The 14,802-nt window shown below is 40.3% G+C and overlaps 1 protein-coding gene across 5 annotated transcripts in view; it reads left to right on the top strand.

Moving 5' to 3' along the window:
• PDLIM7 (PDZ and LIM domain 7) overlaps positions 1 to 14,802 on the top strand; it is a 58,970-nt gene that overhangs the window by 24,610 nt on the left and 19,558 nt on the right. For 4 of the 5 annotated variants that reach the window (XM_083352949.1, XM_083352951.1, XM_083352950.1 and 1 more), the window contains 3 exons: positions 7,245 to 7,396; positions 10,852 to 10,882; positions 12,584 to 12,756. In XM_083352949.1, coding sequence (XP_083209075.1) covers positions 7,245 to 7,396; positions 10,852 to 10,882; positions 12,584 to 12,756 — 356 coding nt within the window. Of the gene's footprint in view, positions 1 to 7,244; positions 7,397 to 10,851; positions 10,883 to 12,583; positions 12,767 to 14,802 lie in introns of all 5 variants that reach the window. The other variant, XM_083352953.1, reaches the window with a different exon arrangement.

Raw genomic sequence — 14,802 nt, 5'->3', positions numbered from 1 at the left:
CCCCTTCAAAGATACCTGTTAAGTATCTTTGAACTTTGAAGGAAGATGTTTGTTTTAAAACAATGGAAAATAAAACTTGTAGAAAGACCTATTATTAGCTTTCAGACCATAAATTTGTTATAAGTCAAACATACAGGTTTAATTAAATGTCAGAAAATTAAAATATATTCCCAACCCCTTTGGTGTTGTCTGAAAAATAAAATGCTTTTGAGCATACAGAGAAATGTCACCCAAACTAAACCATAAAAATGAAAACAAGAAATTGTAGTGTCTTCCTCAGTTTTCTGAATATCTTGCCAGTAGATACATCTGATTCTCCTAGCCTGATTTCCAATTATATAAATTATACTTTTACGTTCTTGGCTTGAAATTTTAGAAATATCAGGTTATGTCTGTTTTTAAAGTGAAAAAAAAAATCATTTTCCCACCAGTCTGTCTGCTCTGTGAAGCAAATTAAAATATTTACCTGATCTGCAAACTCTTTTATGTTTTAAGGCTGTAAATATTTGAACCTAAGTTGATTCTGAAAATTCCTGGACTCCAATTTAGTAGCTAATCCACAATTGCCCTATTGTGAAGCAGAATGGAGGCTACTCAAAGGTTAGTTCTCAGGTTAGTTCTCATTCCCAGCAATCTTCATCATTAGTCATTAAATGCTGCTTATCTTCCCCATCCCCCACCCCTTTTCTTTCTCAATAAAGCACTACATTTTTTCTGCTTAAACTGTGTAGGTTAGCCCATTTAGAAACCTATTGCATCATGATATCTGAAATACTTAGTGCAGCAAGAACTTTGGTAAACTAGAGCTTGCTTCCCTAGATTTACAGATACTACAGTCCAGTACAGGCTTGCAATATGGGGTTTAAATGATGGTCAAACTACAGAATTATACCATTTGCACAACTGCAATCATCTTTAGGCCTTATCTGTAGACTACCGATAGCCCTATTTTAAAATTATCTTGGGGGTGCTGTTTCTGCAACTTTTCCCCATTCCTTTTGGAAAAAATAAATTGAAATTTGTCACGAAACAGGGTCATTCTGAAGGTGTGTGTGTGGCTTATCTGAAATTTTAAGATTTTATGAATTTTAAGAAAGTCATAAAGTGACAGCAATGGGAGCAGGGCTTTTTTTCTCATAGAACGCTCAGAACGGAGTTCCGGCACCTTTTTTGAATGGAACCTTGTTGGGTAGGCAAGGTGGGTTGTATGACATGTGTGAGTTCCGGCACCTTTTTCTTTTACAAAAAAAGCACTGAATGGGAGTATGTGGCCAGTCACAAATATCCCATTAGACAGAAGAAAAGATAGATAAAATAAAGATGAGTGATTTCTCCAAACACCTGGGGGGAAGGTATAAGTAGAACAGCACACAAGAACCCCCCATTCCTCTTCTGTCCCCCATTTTTGCCTTCAGCTGGCCAACCATTCCATAAACAAGCATTTCATTTCTCCAAGTTCCCCTCAGATTAATTCATTATTCTGCCTTTTAAACTCCTATAAACCTGAATCTCCCCAATCCCCAAAGCAAACTCACACATCCCACCCCGCGGTGCGTGAGAACCATGCTGAAGACCCAATGCTTGTGCTTTGGCCTTCTTGGAACCTGCAGCCCTGTTTGTGCAAATATGCTATAGATACAACTCCAAATGGTGGGAGTCCTTTCCACAGGATGTAATAGGATCAAGTCATGTCAGATGTGACTATTAGATGCACATGGCCTATCTCATTTGTTGTGCACAATATCAGAGGAGGGACCCATCAAAATCAGTTGGAAGGCAATAAGAGTAGGAGAGTGTTGTTATGGTTTCTGGAAGTGCCACATTTGCTGTGGCCAGAAGTGTGCCTTGTGCCTAATTCAGAAGGCTGTGGCTGTGTTCTGATACTCAGAAAGCAGAGGGGAAGGTATTCCAATTCCTTGTGTGATCATTTAGGGCGGATGTAGCACACTTTAGGTCAGGGGTGTCAAACTCAATTTCATTGAGGGCTGCATCAGCATTGCGGTTGCCCTCAAGGGGCCGGGTGGGTATGGCCTGGGTGGGCATGGCCTACTGGGTGGGCGTGGCTAGAGTGCATATGGCCTACTGGGTGGCAGTGGCCAGCTCTACATCGTTCACATCGAGGGTGCCTATGGGGGCCTGGGCAGGAGTGGGACAGATCTGAGGGTCTCTGGCAGAAGGAGGGTCTCTGGGCCAGGGCCAAGGCAGTGGGGGCTGTTCCCCCACTGTTTCCAGGATGGCTTTGCGGGCCACACGAAACCACTTGGCATCTGCTTTAGGTGCTCTCAACATGATCATAATCTGTTGGTTTTAGAAATTGCCAGTTTACAGGGTTGCCAGTTTCCCCCCCCCCTGCAAATTCCAAATTTTAAAACAACTTTTTAAACAGACATTCTGTAATCACAGGAAGTTTACGTATTACAGTAGGCAGGTGCATATGCTTCATTTCTGCTTTTTTAGTTTAAGACATTTTGATGGGGAAGGAAGAATAACAAAGCAAACAAGCAACCAACCCAGTTCTAATTTTGAACATTTTTCATTCGGGCTCCCAAATTTCCACAGAGGATTCTAATGTTGCAGGGAAAGTGGAGACTTCATTCTTCTGTTAGAGGTTTAGACTGCCGATCCTGCAAACAAAATTGCTCTTCAGAGCATCATGTGAAGGCCACCTTTCAAATGGTTTACAGTAGTGTGGCTTAGGTGTACAGATAGTTGTTTTCTGAATACGATTGTTGTCTGCATTTCTAAGAAGGTAAGGTGTAAATACATCTAGTTAAGGCAGAAAGAGAGCAAAGGACAGTCCAATCTGAAAATTGGAGAAATATTTTGTATTTCTTTCTCCTCCTATTTTCAAATAGTCTTTAATATACCAATGGTATTTTTTTAAAATTCAGTGTCCTTTCGGGAAATTAGGTTCCTGTGTTCCAGTGTTCAGAAGCTGAGGAGTTTTGTCAGCTTGTTCAGGTAGTCTTAATTAGGCTGTCCTCAAAGGACCATTTGTGTATGTGAGCATACAGCTGCTAAATTTGGGAATGATGCAAATAGAAGCAAAGGGAATATGAAGCCAAATATTTTATGGGGAGGCGTGTTGCTAGATGGCAATGGCTTTCTGACTTACCTGGCTTTAATAGCCAGCTGTCACAAATAACAGCAGGTGCGCCATCTCTCTACCACTTGGCTGACAATTGACGTGTTCATATTTTAAAGGCCTAAGGAGTCCACTCTGGATTGGCAGCTGGCACCTGCTCAGCTATGCTGAGGTGGTTCTGTCTGGTTTGTTGCATTCATCACCAGGTCTAAACTCTCCCACAAGCCTTGAGGTCTTCCAAAGAATGTGCGTTATTGCTCAACCACTGTGCATTTGTTGCTCAATTATTATTTTTTTTGCAATGACTTCAGATAACATGACTGCTGCAGAAGGGTGATGGAGAACCTGCTGGGGTTGCCAGCTATCATTTCTGCAAGATTCAGCTTCTGATGCAGGAATTAAAAATGTAGCACCTATGAAAATCTCTACATCTGTACAGATGTTGCAGTGGTAGCACCCTGGGTCATACTGTTTACCTCCTTTAGCTCTCATCTTGTACAGATTCATTCTTGAGTCCATTATTATGTTGCTTTGGTTGCTTATATTGACTTGCATTTTTTGGTTTTTGTAAAAATCAGCTTGATAACAATCTTGTAAAGCTGCCCTGAAAAATTCTACAAAAATTAATGTGATGAAACCATGACTACAACTCCCTCTTAAGGTAGACCAGTTACAACACATTAATGTAATGCTGCAACTCCCTTTCTCTTTTAAAGGTAAAGGTAAAGGTTCCCCCGCACATGTGTGCTAGTCGTTTCCAACTCTAGGGGCTGGTGCTCATCTTTGTTTCAAAGCCGAAGAGCCAGCACTTGTCCGAAGACGTTTCTGTGGTCATGTGGCTGGCAAAGGCGCACAGAACGCTGTTACCTTCCCACCGTAGTGGTCCCTATTTTTCTACTTGCATTTTTACGTGCTTTCGAACTGCTAGGTTGGCAGAAGCTGGGATGAGTAACGCGCTCACTCTGTTACGCGGCACTCGGGATTCGACCCGCCAAACTGCCGACCATCTGATCGACAAGCTCAGCATCCTAACCCACTGAGCCACCGCGTCCCTTTCTCTTTTAATCCTGGCCTAAAGCCCAGAATCATTTTCTTTTTAGGATTGCTAGTAAGCAGCACAGTTAGAGCTCTCCCTTCATTGTGCACAAAGCCAGTTTGCTTTTCACTGCCCTGTTAGCCAATCCAGGGAAACATAGTAGAGGTTTGCCACAGATTTGCTACTGTACAATTTAGCTTAAGGTCTAGTTAAAATACTTTCCTAAGAATCAAAGAAAGGGATAATGGGAGAAAAAGAAGAGAGGAAAAGAAATGGTAAGATGTTTGTTATCCTTTGCTCTTGGAAATGAAGTTGCATATTTGCACATTTGGCCAAAGAGATTTAGCATGGGACATACTCAGATATCAAAGAATGGGGTGCTGAAAGAAAAGGGAACTTGTTCTGTATTTATTATGATTAGGCCGGATAGACCAACACCCTCCTGGATAAGCTCTAGGCAGGAAGGCAGTCTTAGCAGCACCCTTTGCATCTTAGGATATTGTGGTAGGAAGATGTTAATGAAAAAAAGGATTGCTTTCTGAGCTGCCTGAAGCCTCAAAGAGATCAAAGGATTTATCAGATTCCATGTCTGAAACTGTTTTTATTTCAGTGCCCTGAGCAGAATGAGACGAGCTATGAGGACTGTGTTGTTTGTGTATTTGTTTTTGTGGTTTTTTTTAGTGAAAGAAAAAAATACTAGGCAAGACCTTTCCTCCATAGTCAAGGAAACATGACAGTGAATACTTTTAGCCCACTTATACTTATTTCTGCCTGGCATGGACATATAGAGCATCCACTATAATAATACATCTACGGAGTTTGACATTGGTAGTACTGTAATATTTTAAGTTTATAGAACAGGGGTCTCCAACCCCCGGTCTGTGGACCGGTATCGGGCCACGGCATGCCAGCAACCAGTCCACACAAACAAGCAAAGCCCCATCTGCAGGCAGCACACAAAACCACGCCCCCTCTGGTCCACGGAAAAACCTTTCTCCATGTAACTGGTCCCTGGTGCCGAAAAGGTTGGGGACTGTTATAGAATACAGAATAACAGAATTGGAAGAGACTTTGGAGGTCATCTAATCCAGTGCCCTGCTTGAGCAAGACTGCTATCGTGATGTCCCTACTCCTTCCCTACATTAGACCGGACCAGGGGCCTCCAAACTTTTCAGTCTGACGGCCACATTGGGCATTTTGCAAGCGTTCCAAGTATTGGGGGGAAAGCACAATTTTACAAATGAGTGAATAAAATTTAATTGAATAAGTGTGTTTTTATTTTGCACAATGTAATATGACACACACACACACACACACACACACACACTCTTCCATCAGAGAAACTGAGGGAATCCAACCTTCCTTTCCAAACAGTGGTGAACACAGCCCTGCTTTCTCTCCCTGCGCTGTTTGGAAAGGATCGGAGCACAGCACATAGGAGGAGGTGGGTGGTCCAGAAGGAACCTTCCGGAGGTCCAGAGGCCTCAGGACTAGGCATTCCCAGTCCCCACAAATGTTCATCATATGGTTTAACCTCCAGTCCCTTAATCATCTTTGTTGCTGTTCTCTGTACTCTTTTCTAGAGTCTCAACGCCTTTTTTGGTATCGCGGTGACCAGAACTTAGCATTCCAAGTGTGGTCTTACCAGTGCAGTATAAAATGATACTAACACATCTGAAAGTTTTGGAGACACAACTTGATGACGAGCAAATCTTTGGACTATTTGAGTTGTAAAAGATGTTAATGGTTTGTCTTCTTGCCGAAAGATAGGATCGGTCCAGTTGGCTTGTAAACAATAAAGGAGTAGCTCTAGAGTTCAAGGAGCAGGAAGACAGAGCCCAGGGCTCTTTTTTCTCATAGAACGCTCAGAACGGAGTTCCGGCACCTTTTTTGGATGGAACCTTGTAGGGTAGGCAAGGCGGGTTGTATGACATGTATGAGTTCCGGCACCTTTTTCTTTTACAAAAAAAGCACTGACAGAGCCAATAGCAGAAGCTTATTACAAAATCTTCTTTTATTGAAACTTAAAAAGGATCTGCCTGAAAACATAAATCAGTCTCTTGATAGTAAAGAAAATAGGTGTTCTGTAGCGGATACAAACTTTTTTTAAATGCATATTTTGTTTTGACCATTTTGAAATGTCCCTCTGAGATTTGGGGGGGGGGGGAAACTGAGAAATATGACTTAGCAAAGGCCACCATTTGGGGGTGTCCCTTACTTGCTACATCACACAGAATTAAGGCAGCAGAAAATTAATATTGGGCCCAGAAGATTCTTAAACAAATATATAACTGAAAGCAGAAGTTTTCCTTTCAGGGTTATTGTGTAAAGACCTTGAAAAAAATGTGCTTTGTTATTATATATTTTGACTGCAACTAGAATTTTATATATGCAAAACTGCAAAGATACGTCAATTCCCACAATGAAAGTGTGCATGAAAAAAGTCATGGCAACATTAACTGTCCTAATGGGTCCGGAGTACCTCGGGGATCACCTGCTGCTGGTGTCAACTTCCCTCCGCCCTGTGCGTTCCCACAGAGAGGGCCTCCTCAGGGTGCCACCGGTCAGAGAATGTCGTCTGGTGGCCCCCAGGGGGAGGGCCTTCTCTGTGGGCGCCCCGGACTTATGGAATCGGTTGCCGGTTGAGCTCCGGACGGCGCCCGACCTTCGCTCCTTCCGACGCGATCTGAAGACCTATTTATTCGAACAAGCCGGCCTGGCCTGATGGGGCATGGGTTGGGATTTTATTGTGGTTCTTATATTATTATTTATTGTTTTAGCTTGGGCCTTGTATTTAATTCTTTTTTAACTTTTGTATCCTGTATTTTATATGTGCCCTGTTCACCGCCCTGAGTCCTTCAGGAGAAGGGTGGTATACAAATAAAATTAACATTAACATTAACTTCTCCCAAGCACCGTTACCTTTTAAAAAACTTCTTTGGGAATAAATATGTTTACTACACATGTAATTTAGCAAAAGGTATACGGGCATAGAGGAAAAACAAGAGTTATGTCCGCTTCCTGATCCAGCTCCATTGCTTATTAGCATCGGAAGGATTTTTTTTGTGATAGGTTCCATTAATGATGTCTTCATATTGGGAATAACTTTTTCTTTCCTTGCAGCTCACCCCCGGGGGCAAGGCAGCCCAGGCAGGGGTTGGAGTTGGGGACTGGGTGCTCAGCATTGATGGACAGAGCACCAGCACCATGACCCACATTGAAGCCCAGAACAAGATCCGTGCCTGTGGGGACAAACTCTCTCTCAGCTTAAGCAAGTAAGTAGCTCTTAGGCTGATGTTGGGGTTTTTCTTTTAGGAACATAATGTACATGTTGGAATAATTATAACTTGGTTTCACCCAGATGTTTATTTTATTCAGACTCAGTCCTTTTGGATAGCAACTGGCTTGCCAGCTTTCATTTTGGTATTTAATAAAACAAACAGCCACCTGCCTAAATTTTACATCCTGAAGGTAAAGGCTCCTGAGTAAGATCAAACTGATAGGAAATGTAATCTGCATGTTCTGTTCCCCCCCCCCCCACCACAAGGCTTCCTAACCATCACATTCCCTGTTTAAAAACTTAAACCAAAGTAATAAGCAGTGTAGGAAGTTTTAGATCAGAGCATCTGGATTTTTAAACTAGGACTCCAGTTGCTCCTGAAATAAAGGTTCATTAGAATTAATAGGAGAGAAATCTATCTAGCTGGCTGCTTTAATTAGTCCATGTATTGTATTTTACTTTTTAAGCCCCTGAGCATCTGAAAGATAAAGCAGTATACAAATTCAATATTAATAACAATATTAGCTCAAACAAAGTGAGTCCTTCGGGAAAGGGCGGTATATAAATATAATAAAATAAAATAAATAAAATAAGCTCAGTGTCCAGAATTGTTAAGCATATTGTAGAACCTCTAGACAATTTCCTGCATAAGCAGTGTGGCTCTGATTCCAGATGTGCATTTACTCCTGCAGAAAAGGGCTTTGACTGTCTTGTAATAGTGTGACTTCACATGGATTTCAGCCAAAGTATCCAAGCTGATTTCAGGCTACACAAAAGGGATTCCTAGGTGAATACAGGTTTGGATTTGAAATAATAAACAATTAGCAAGTACGGTGTTGGTGTTGGTGCTGCTGCTGCTGCTTGGTATTTCCTGAAAGTTAAGAGGCAGGGAAAATGCCTGCCAAAACAACCTCGCTTGTTAATTGTTTATTATTTCAGTTCCACACCTGTGAAACAGATAGCATGAAAAAACGTTACAGCCAAAATAAATGTGGGCTGCCAAAGCCTGGCAAATAAAATGATTTTTGGATGAACACACTGCTTGTTGTTGGATTTCCTTATAAGGATAGCTTGGAAGCTGCGATTGGTACAGAATGTAGTTAGTAGGATGACCCTCTTTATTTGCTACGAATTCTGAAACCCTTAACAGTCAAACATTCATTAATTATGGTTACTTGTATGGACTTAATGATAGCTGCTGGAAGCTCTGTTTTGATCACTGATGGACTTCTTAATGTGATGCCAAAATTATGAAATGCTATCCCCACAGGCTTTCTGGTCTCAGAAAAAGCCGTTTAGCTGCTTTTAGTTGAGTGACTTTTAGGGTTTAATTTTTCTGCTTTCTAGTATCAATTTAATTGAAGTTTATCTTAATATAAAAAAAACAAGTGAAAAGTAAGACTACGGGAAAAGTGAGGAGGGAAAAGAAAGGGGGAAAAGATGTGAGAGAAAGAAAAAAAACCGTTTTGGTGCAGTTAAGATACAAAGTAAAGTTACAATCTCAGCTTTTTACTTTTATATAATTAGTAATTGTATAAACAACTATAAAACCCAAAGTCAAAAAAATATTTTTTCCCCATTTTGTGCACAAAATCCAGAAGCAGTCTCCAGGTAGAAACAAAGCTGGATACATTTTTTCCTTAATTAGGACAGTTAATGTTGCCATGACTTTTTTCATGAACTCTTTCATTATGGGAATTGACATATCTTTGCAGTTTTGCATATATAAAATTCTAGTTGCAGTCAAAATATATAATAACAAAGCTCATTTTTTTCAAGATCTTTACACAATAACCCTAAAAGGAAAACTTCTGCTTTCAGTTATATATTTGTTTAAGAATCTTCTGAATTAAACCTGGCCCCAATATTAATTTTCTGCTGCCTTAATTCTGCAGCAGCTTTATTAATTCTCTTACCAATTCGTGCGATATTTGCTTATGGCTGTGATTTTCCTGCATAAGAATCTAGATAATACAGAATTACTAAAATATGCACTGTATGTGTATGTATGCCATAATATATATGTGTTCTTCATAAGAACCATGATTTTTGCCATGGAAGAGTCATCTAACAGGATTTTCCCCCCCAGAAAGATAACATGAACTCAAAAAATCCATAACTGCATTACAAAAATGGCAAGAGCTATGCCAAAAAAAATCAATAAAATTTATTACATGTTACCATTTAAAGGACAATTGATATAAAATATTTTACAGGTGGTTTATGATTCCATCAATAATTTTCAAGTTGGATGTTATATAACAATCAATGCTGGAAATGTTACAACAAAGAAGGAACATTTTATCGTATGTGGTGGTTATGCCAAAAACTCAACAGTATTGGAAAGCAATACATCAAAATATTCTGAAAATCCTAAAAATAAAATTTAAACCGAAACCACAAACATTTTTATTGGATACAATCCCAGAAATTTTTTTATCAAAAATATTACAATTTAATAAGATACGTGCTGACAGCTGCAAGAACAAATTTGGCACAGCATTAGAAAAGAGGGCCTTTGCTGACAATACCAAATTGGGAGGCCATAATTGGAGAATGTGCAGCAATGGCAAAATTGACAATATATATTCATAATAGAAGTCTGACTACATGTGTGCAGTAATGACTTCCATATAAGCTGCATATTATACAGCAGGGCAAAAAAAATAGACATTTGGAATATGGTTTTTACGAAGGAGGTTATGTGATTAATGAAAAAAATAGATGAAAGAATTGAATCAGATACTAGTGTGTATTGTATATCTAGGTTGTGGTTAGTAGTTGGAGAAATATCTGAAAGGGAAGTTGAGAATGTGTTATCAGAAAGTTACCCCTAATGTTTTTTTTATTTATGTCTTATTAGTCGTCATTTCTTCTGTGTTATTGTTACTGTCCTTTGTTTTGTGGATCTGTGAAGGTCATAAATGACGATTGCTTGCAAAAGTTACCTGTTCAACACTGTAGTTAACTGAATGATTGCTATCCAAGGCAGTCCTTAAACGAGGACTATAGATTCTTTGCTACTCTTTTGTCAGTATGGAAGTACATAGAGTATGCAAATACCCAAGGTGATATTCACAAGAGAGTGATCTGAACTGATAAAATCATTTTTTTTAAAGAGTAGGTTAGAATGCAAAGGAGAAATATTATTTCTTCACCTCAGGAATTTCTAGACAGTCTGAAAAAAACAAAACCAGACACAGTCTTTGAACTATTTAAATTCTCATGACTGTTCTCTCCCCAAAGCTTCCTTTCCAGATGTCTTATGGTGTGAAAGGAGCTGCATTGCATATGCTAATTTGCTTTAGCTCTCCATGGTTACAGATGGTTGCAGCAAAGTAGATCCCTTGCAGCAAAGGTGCTGATTTTCAGAAAGCTTTGATTGTAAATTGTGTAGCTGAATTCAAGTTCTTAGGCAGTGCCTCTGTTAACAACCTTTTTCTCTTGCAGAGTCCAGAATCTCCTAGGCAAACCTCAGAAGGTGCGTCTGTAGCTGTTTCTATCTGTCTCTCTCACTTCTCTTTGGGAAACTGTGAAATAAGGTTGGAGGTGGCTTCTTAGTTACAAAGAAAATTGTAATACATAGTTACATAATGGGTTTCAAAAGCAGGATAATAAATGTCCATGTACAGTTTGGATAGAAGTGTGAAAAATATTCCACAGTTTGAAAGCTCTGATCATGCAACATTTTACAACTAAGCCAGACAATCTATGTTCAGATAGTTACTTTAATACCCAAATAAATAATAGCTATAGGTGTCTGGAGGTATACAGAGAGCCTTCTTATTCTAAATGGACATCCATGCTGAGTTCCTGAATAATTCCAATTGGAATCTCTCGGCAATGAGTAGAAATGCTTTGTTTGTTTGTTTTTGCATCTGAGTTTGGTAAACCACCCAGATTCGTTTTATGAGGGAGATGAGTAGTTGCTAACTATGATACAGATAGTCCTCAACTTATGAACACAACTGGGCCCAACATTTCTGTTGCTAAGCAAGGCAGTTATTAAGTGATTTTCCCCCCCTCTCGTTTTATGATATTTTTTACCACAGTTGTTAAGCGAATGATTGCAGTTGCTAACTGAATCATTCGGTCATTAAGTAAATCTGGCTTCCCCCATTGATTTTGCTTGTGGGAAGCCAGCTGAGAAGGTCAGAAATGGTGATCACATGACTCCAGGACAGTGCAACTGCCGTAAATACATGCCAGTTGCCAAGCATCCAAATTCTGATCACGTGACCATGGGGATGCCACGACAGTTAGTTGTAAGCGTGAAAACTGATTATAAGTCACTTTTTGCAGTGCCATTGTAACTTCGAATGGTCACTAAATGAATGGTTGTATGCCGAGGATTACCAAGTATATAAATAAATAAATTCTCCTCCCCTTATACTTTTTCTTAAAATTAATCTAAGAATTAGAATTCATCTGGTGTTTTAATTTTATCTAAGTGTGATGTTCTGATATAGGATGGCAATTTAAAGAACTATAGAACGCAGTACCTCTTTTTTTTTCCCTTCCTGAATTTCTGGCTTGCTGCTCATTGTTAGCTTATTTTTAAATGGTACTTCAGAAGTCAGAAATGGTATATGGGCATTATCCCGGTGTAGCTGTGTACAATTCTCAAGGGGATATAAGCTTGAAGGTACAAGTAGCGGGGGGGGGGGGCATGTTGATCCCTGAATCTTTGCTTCTCACACTAGAGAGGCAAACGGTCAGATCCTGGCCTCTCCAAGATCTTGGTAGGGCTACCCTGGAAGACCCCATTCATTTAGTCAGGTCCATTGATTGGAAGAGGGAAATGAGATGAGGCTTACAGAAAGAGACTTGCATGGTTTGGTTTTGCTCCTTAAAACGTCAGCATGTGCCCGTGTCAATGCCTGTTTCCGCTGTTTGGATCGAAAGCAATTGATTGCCTCCCTGCAAACCCTCTGGGCAGCCATAGAGGGGCCCTTCTGAACAAGGCAGTGCCCGTTTAGGAATAAACACAGGCAGAGAGAGATGGACCACTGGCTTACGTTGCAGCTGCTCTATGCCAGCTTGTATTTATTGCCTTGGTGCTCAAAGAATGGCCTGGCTTCCATCTGGGACACTGTGGCCTCTGGCTCTGCCTGATTATTGGGTGCTTTTGCATGTTGCCTGCCATGCCAGCTTGGGCATTGTCGTTTTGTGTTTTGTCTAGGACGCACTCCATTCTTCTCAGCTCCCCAAATATAACTTCACTCCCAGTTCTGCCCTCAACAAGACAGCCCGGCCCTTTGGAGTTAACCCTGCTCCAAGCACTCAGCCCGGGCAGGTGACGAAACCCGTGCGGTATGTTCCTCCTGCATCCGTCTGCACCACACAGCACAATGGGTATGTTGCTGTGCTTCTGGCCATCTGGGATGGGGTGAGGGTGGACTAGTGATGTGATTGTGAAACTCTGCACACTGGCCCTCCTCTATACACCTGTGGATGCAAACTTGTGCATGTGTGGCTTTCCACTGAGGGGCACCTGGTGGGAAAGAACGCCCCTCCTCCCCATTGAAAAATGTAAACCTCTAATGTTGCAGTGACCTCTTGTGGCTGGAAAAGATATTGCAATTCCTAAGTAAAACCATTCCCCAATTTAGATGTTCATTCAGTCCAGAATGTCCGACTGGCAGCCCAGTAAATTGTGATTTTTAATGATAACAACTCACTTTTTAACATTGAGCCTTCTTACATGTTCCGGGAAACCCAATAGATGAATTTGGAAATATAATGAGATGTCCCAAGGAATATGTTTTTTTTAAATTAGTTTTCCAATATTACAATAGTATCTTTAAAAAGCAACGTGGTGTCTGGGTTACAATAGTTCCATTTCAGACAAATACATATTATTACAAATCTCCAAATTGTTGTAACCAATACTTCCTCTCTCTTTTTTCCTTTAATGCATACTATCTCTTATCTAAATTAACATACTTCTCATTGCTATCCATCAGTCATTTAATAGTTTTCTTATATTTATCAATACTTTAGTATATTTTATATTTTAACATTCCATCTTTAAAACATCAAACACCTTATATATTTTTCTAGCTTTAATTTTACATTGATATTAAAATTAAACGTTTGAAATTTCTCATTTTCACATTGCTAAATAACCTCCTTTCCCTTTACACAATTTTCTCCAATACCTAGTAATGTAATACACTTCTTATTTATCTCATTTACATATCAATATTAGTGGTACAATATTAGAATAGTAGTCATTAGGATACCAATTGCATGGAGGAGAAAGAGGAGGAGGACAATATAATCTTGTTTCTCATTTATAGTTTCCACATTCTTCCATTTCAACATTTAATACATCCTCTCATGTCACAACATCCAAGTATATTAGTTACATTCTATCATTTTTAACATATATACATCTTAAATCCATATCATTTAAGGAACTCAATATTTCAATGTTAGTATTCATACATCTGTGTTTTATTTTTATTTTTTAATTAGTATTTTTTATCTACTCATCAAAACAATCTCTCGTAATCCAAGTACAATCCTGTCTATTTTGGTATTATCTATTTCAGGCCTCTTAAGAATGTCCATATTTCTTCAGTCTTATTCTTGCTTTCTTCCTTTGCCATGTCATTTTTCGCTTCTTTGCCTCAGGATCATCAAAGCATTCTTGTGTTGTTATATCATATTGAAGTGGCCCTCCAGTCTCCACTTTTGAAGGATTGAGAAGTCTGTTAACAGCACCAAATCTTCTCATTATTTTCGCCTCTTGATATAATTGACCAGCCCAAGGAATAAGTTCTATTGTACCTGTAATTCTTTTTACCGACCAATCCCTAATAATTCATATATCAGATAGTTTGATTGTAATGATAGCATATTACAATCAGTAATATGCTATAATGGTAATGGTCAGATCATTACCTCCTGAGGCTGGTTTTCCGTCATGCCATCCCCCGCCGCTGGGCGGCGGAACCGACCAGGTGGTTCCGCCCCAGGCGCCTAATGGACCCGGACCGGTTCCAGAGGGCGCTTGGGCCGATACCTATCACCCTTACCCACAGCCCAGTCGATGCTCTGGTGGAGGCCTGGGAAACGGCTGCCACCAGGGCACTCAACTGCGTTGTACCCATGCGACCTCTGATTCGGCGCAGATCCCGTTGGGCCCCATGGTTCTCTGTGGAGCTCCGGGAGATGAAGCGTCGGAGACGAGGTCTAGAGAGTGGTTGGAGATCCAGCCGATCCGAATCCGACCGATTGCAGTTAAGAACCTTTATAAGGTCTTATCTTGCGGCGATAAGAACGGCGAAGTCTAACTACTTTGCCGCCCTTGTCGCATCCGCAGATAATCGCCCGGCTGCCCTGTTTAGGGTGACTCGCTCCCTCCTTAACCAGGAGGTGAGAGAGGATCCCTTG

Source organism: Vipera ursinii (assembly GCF_947247035.1).
Source record: "Vipera ursinii genome assembly, chromosome: 2".
NCBI lineage: Eukaryota > Metazoa > Chordata > Lepidosauria > Squamata > Viperidae > Vipera > Vipera ursinii.
Note: the sequence above shows the minus strand (reverse complement) of the source record. Positions and strands in the feature narration are given on the sequence as shown.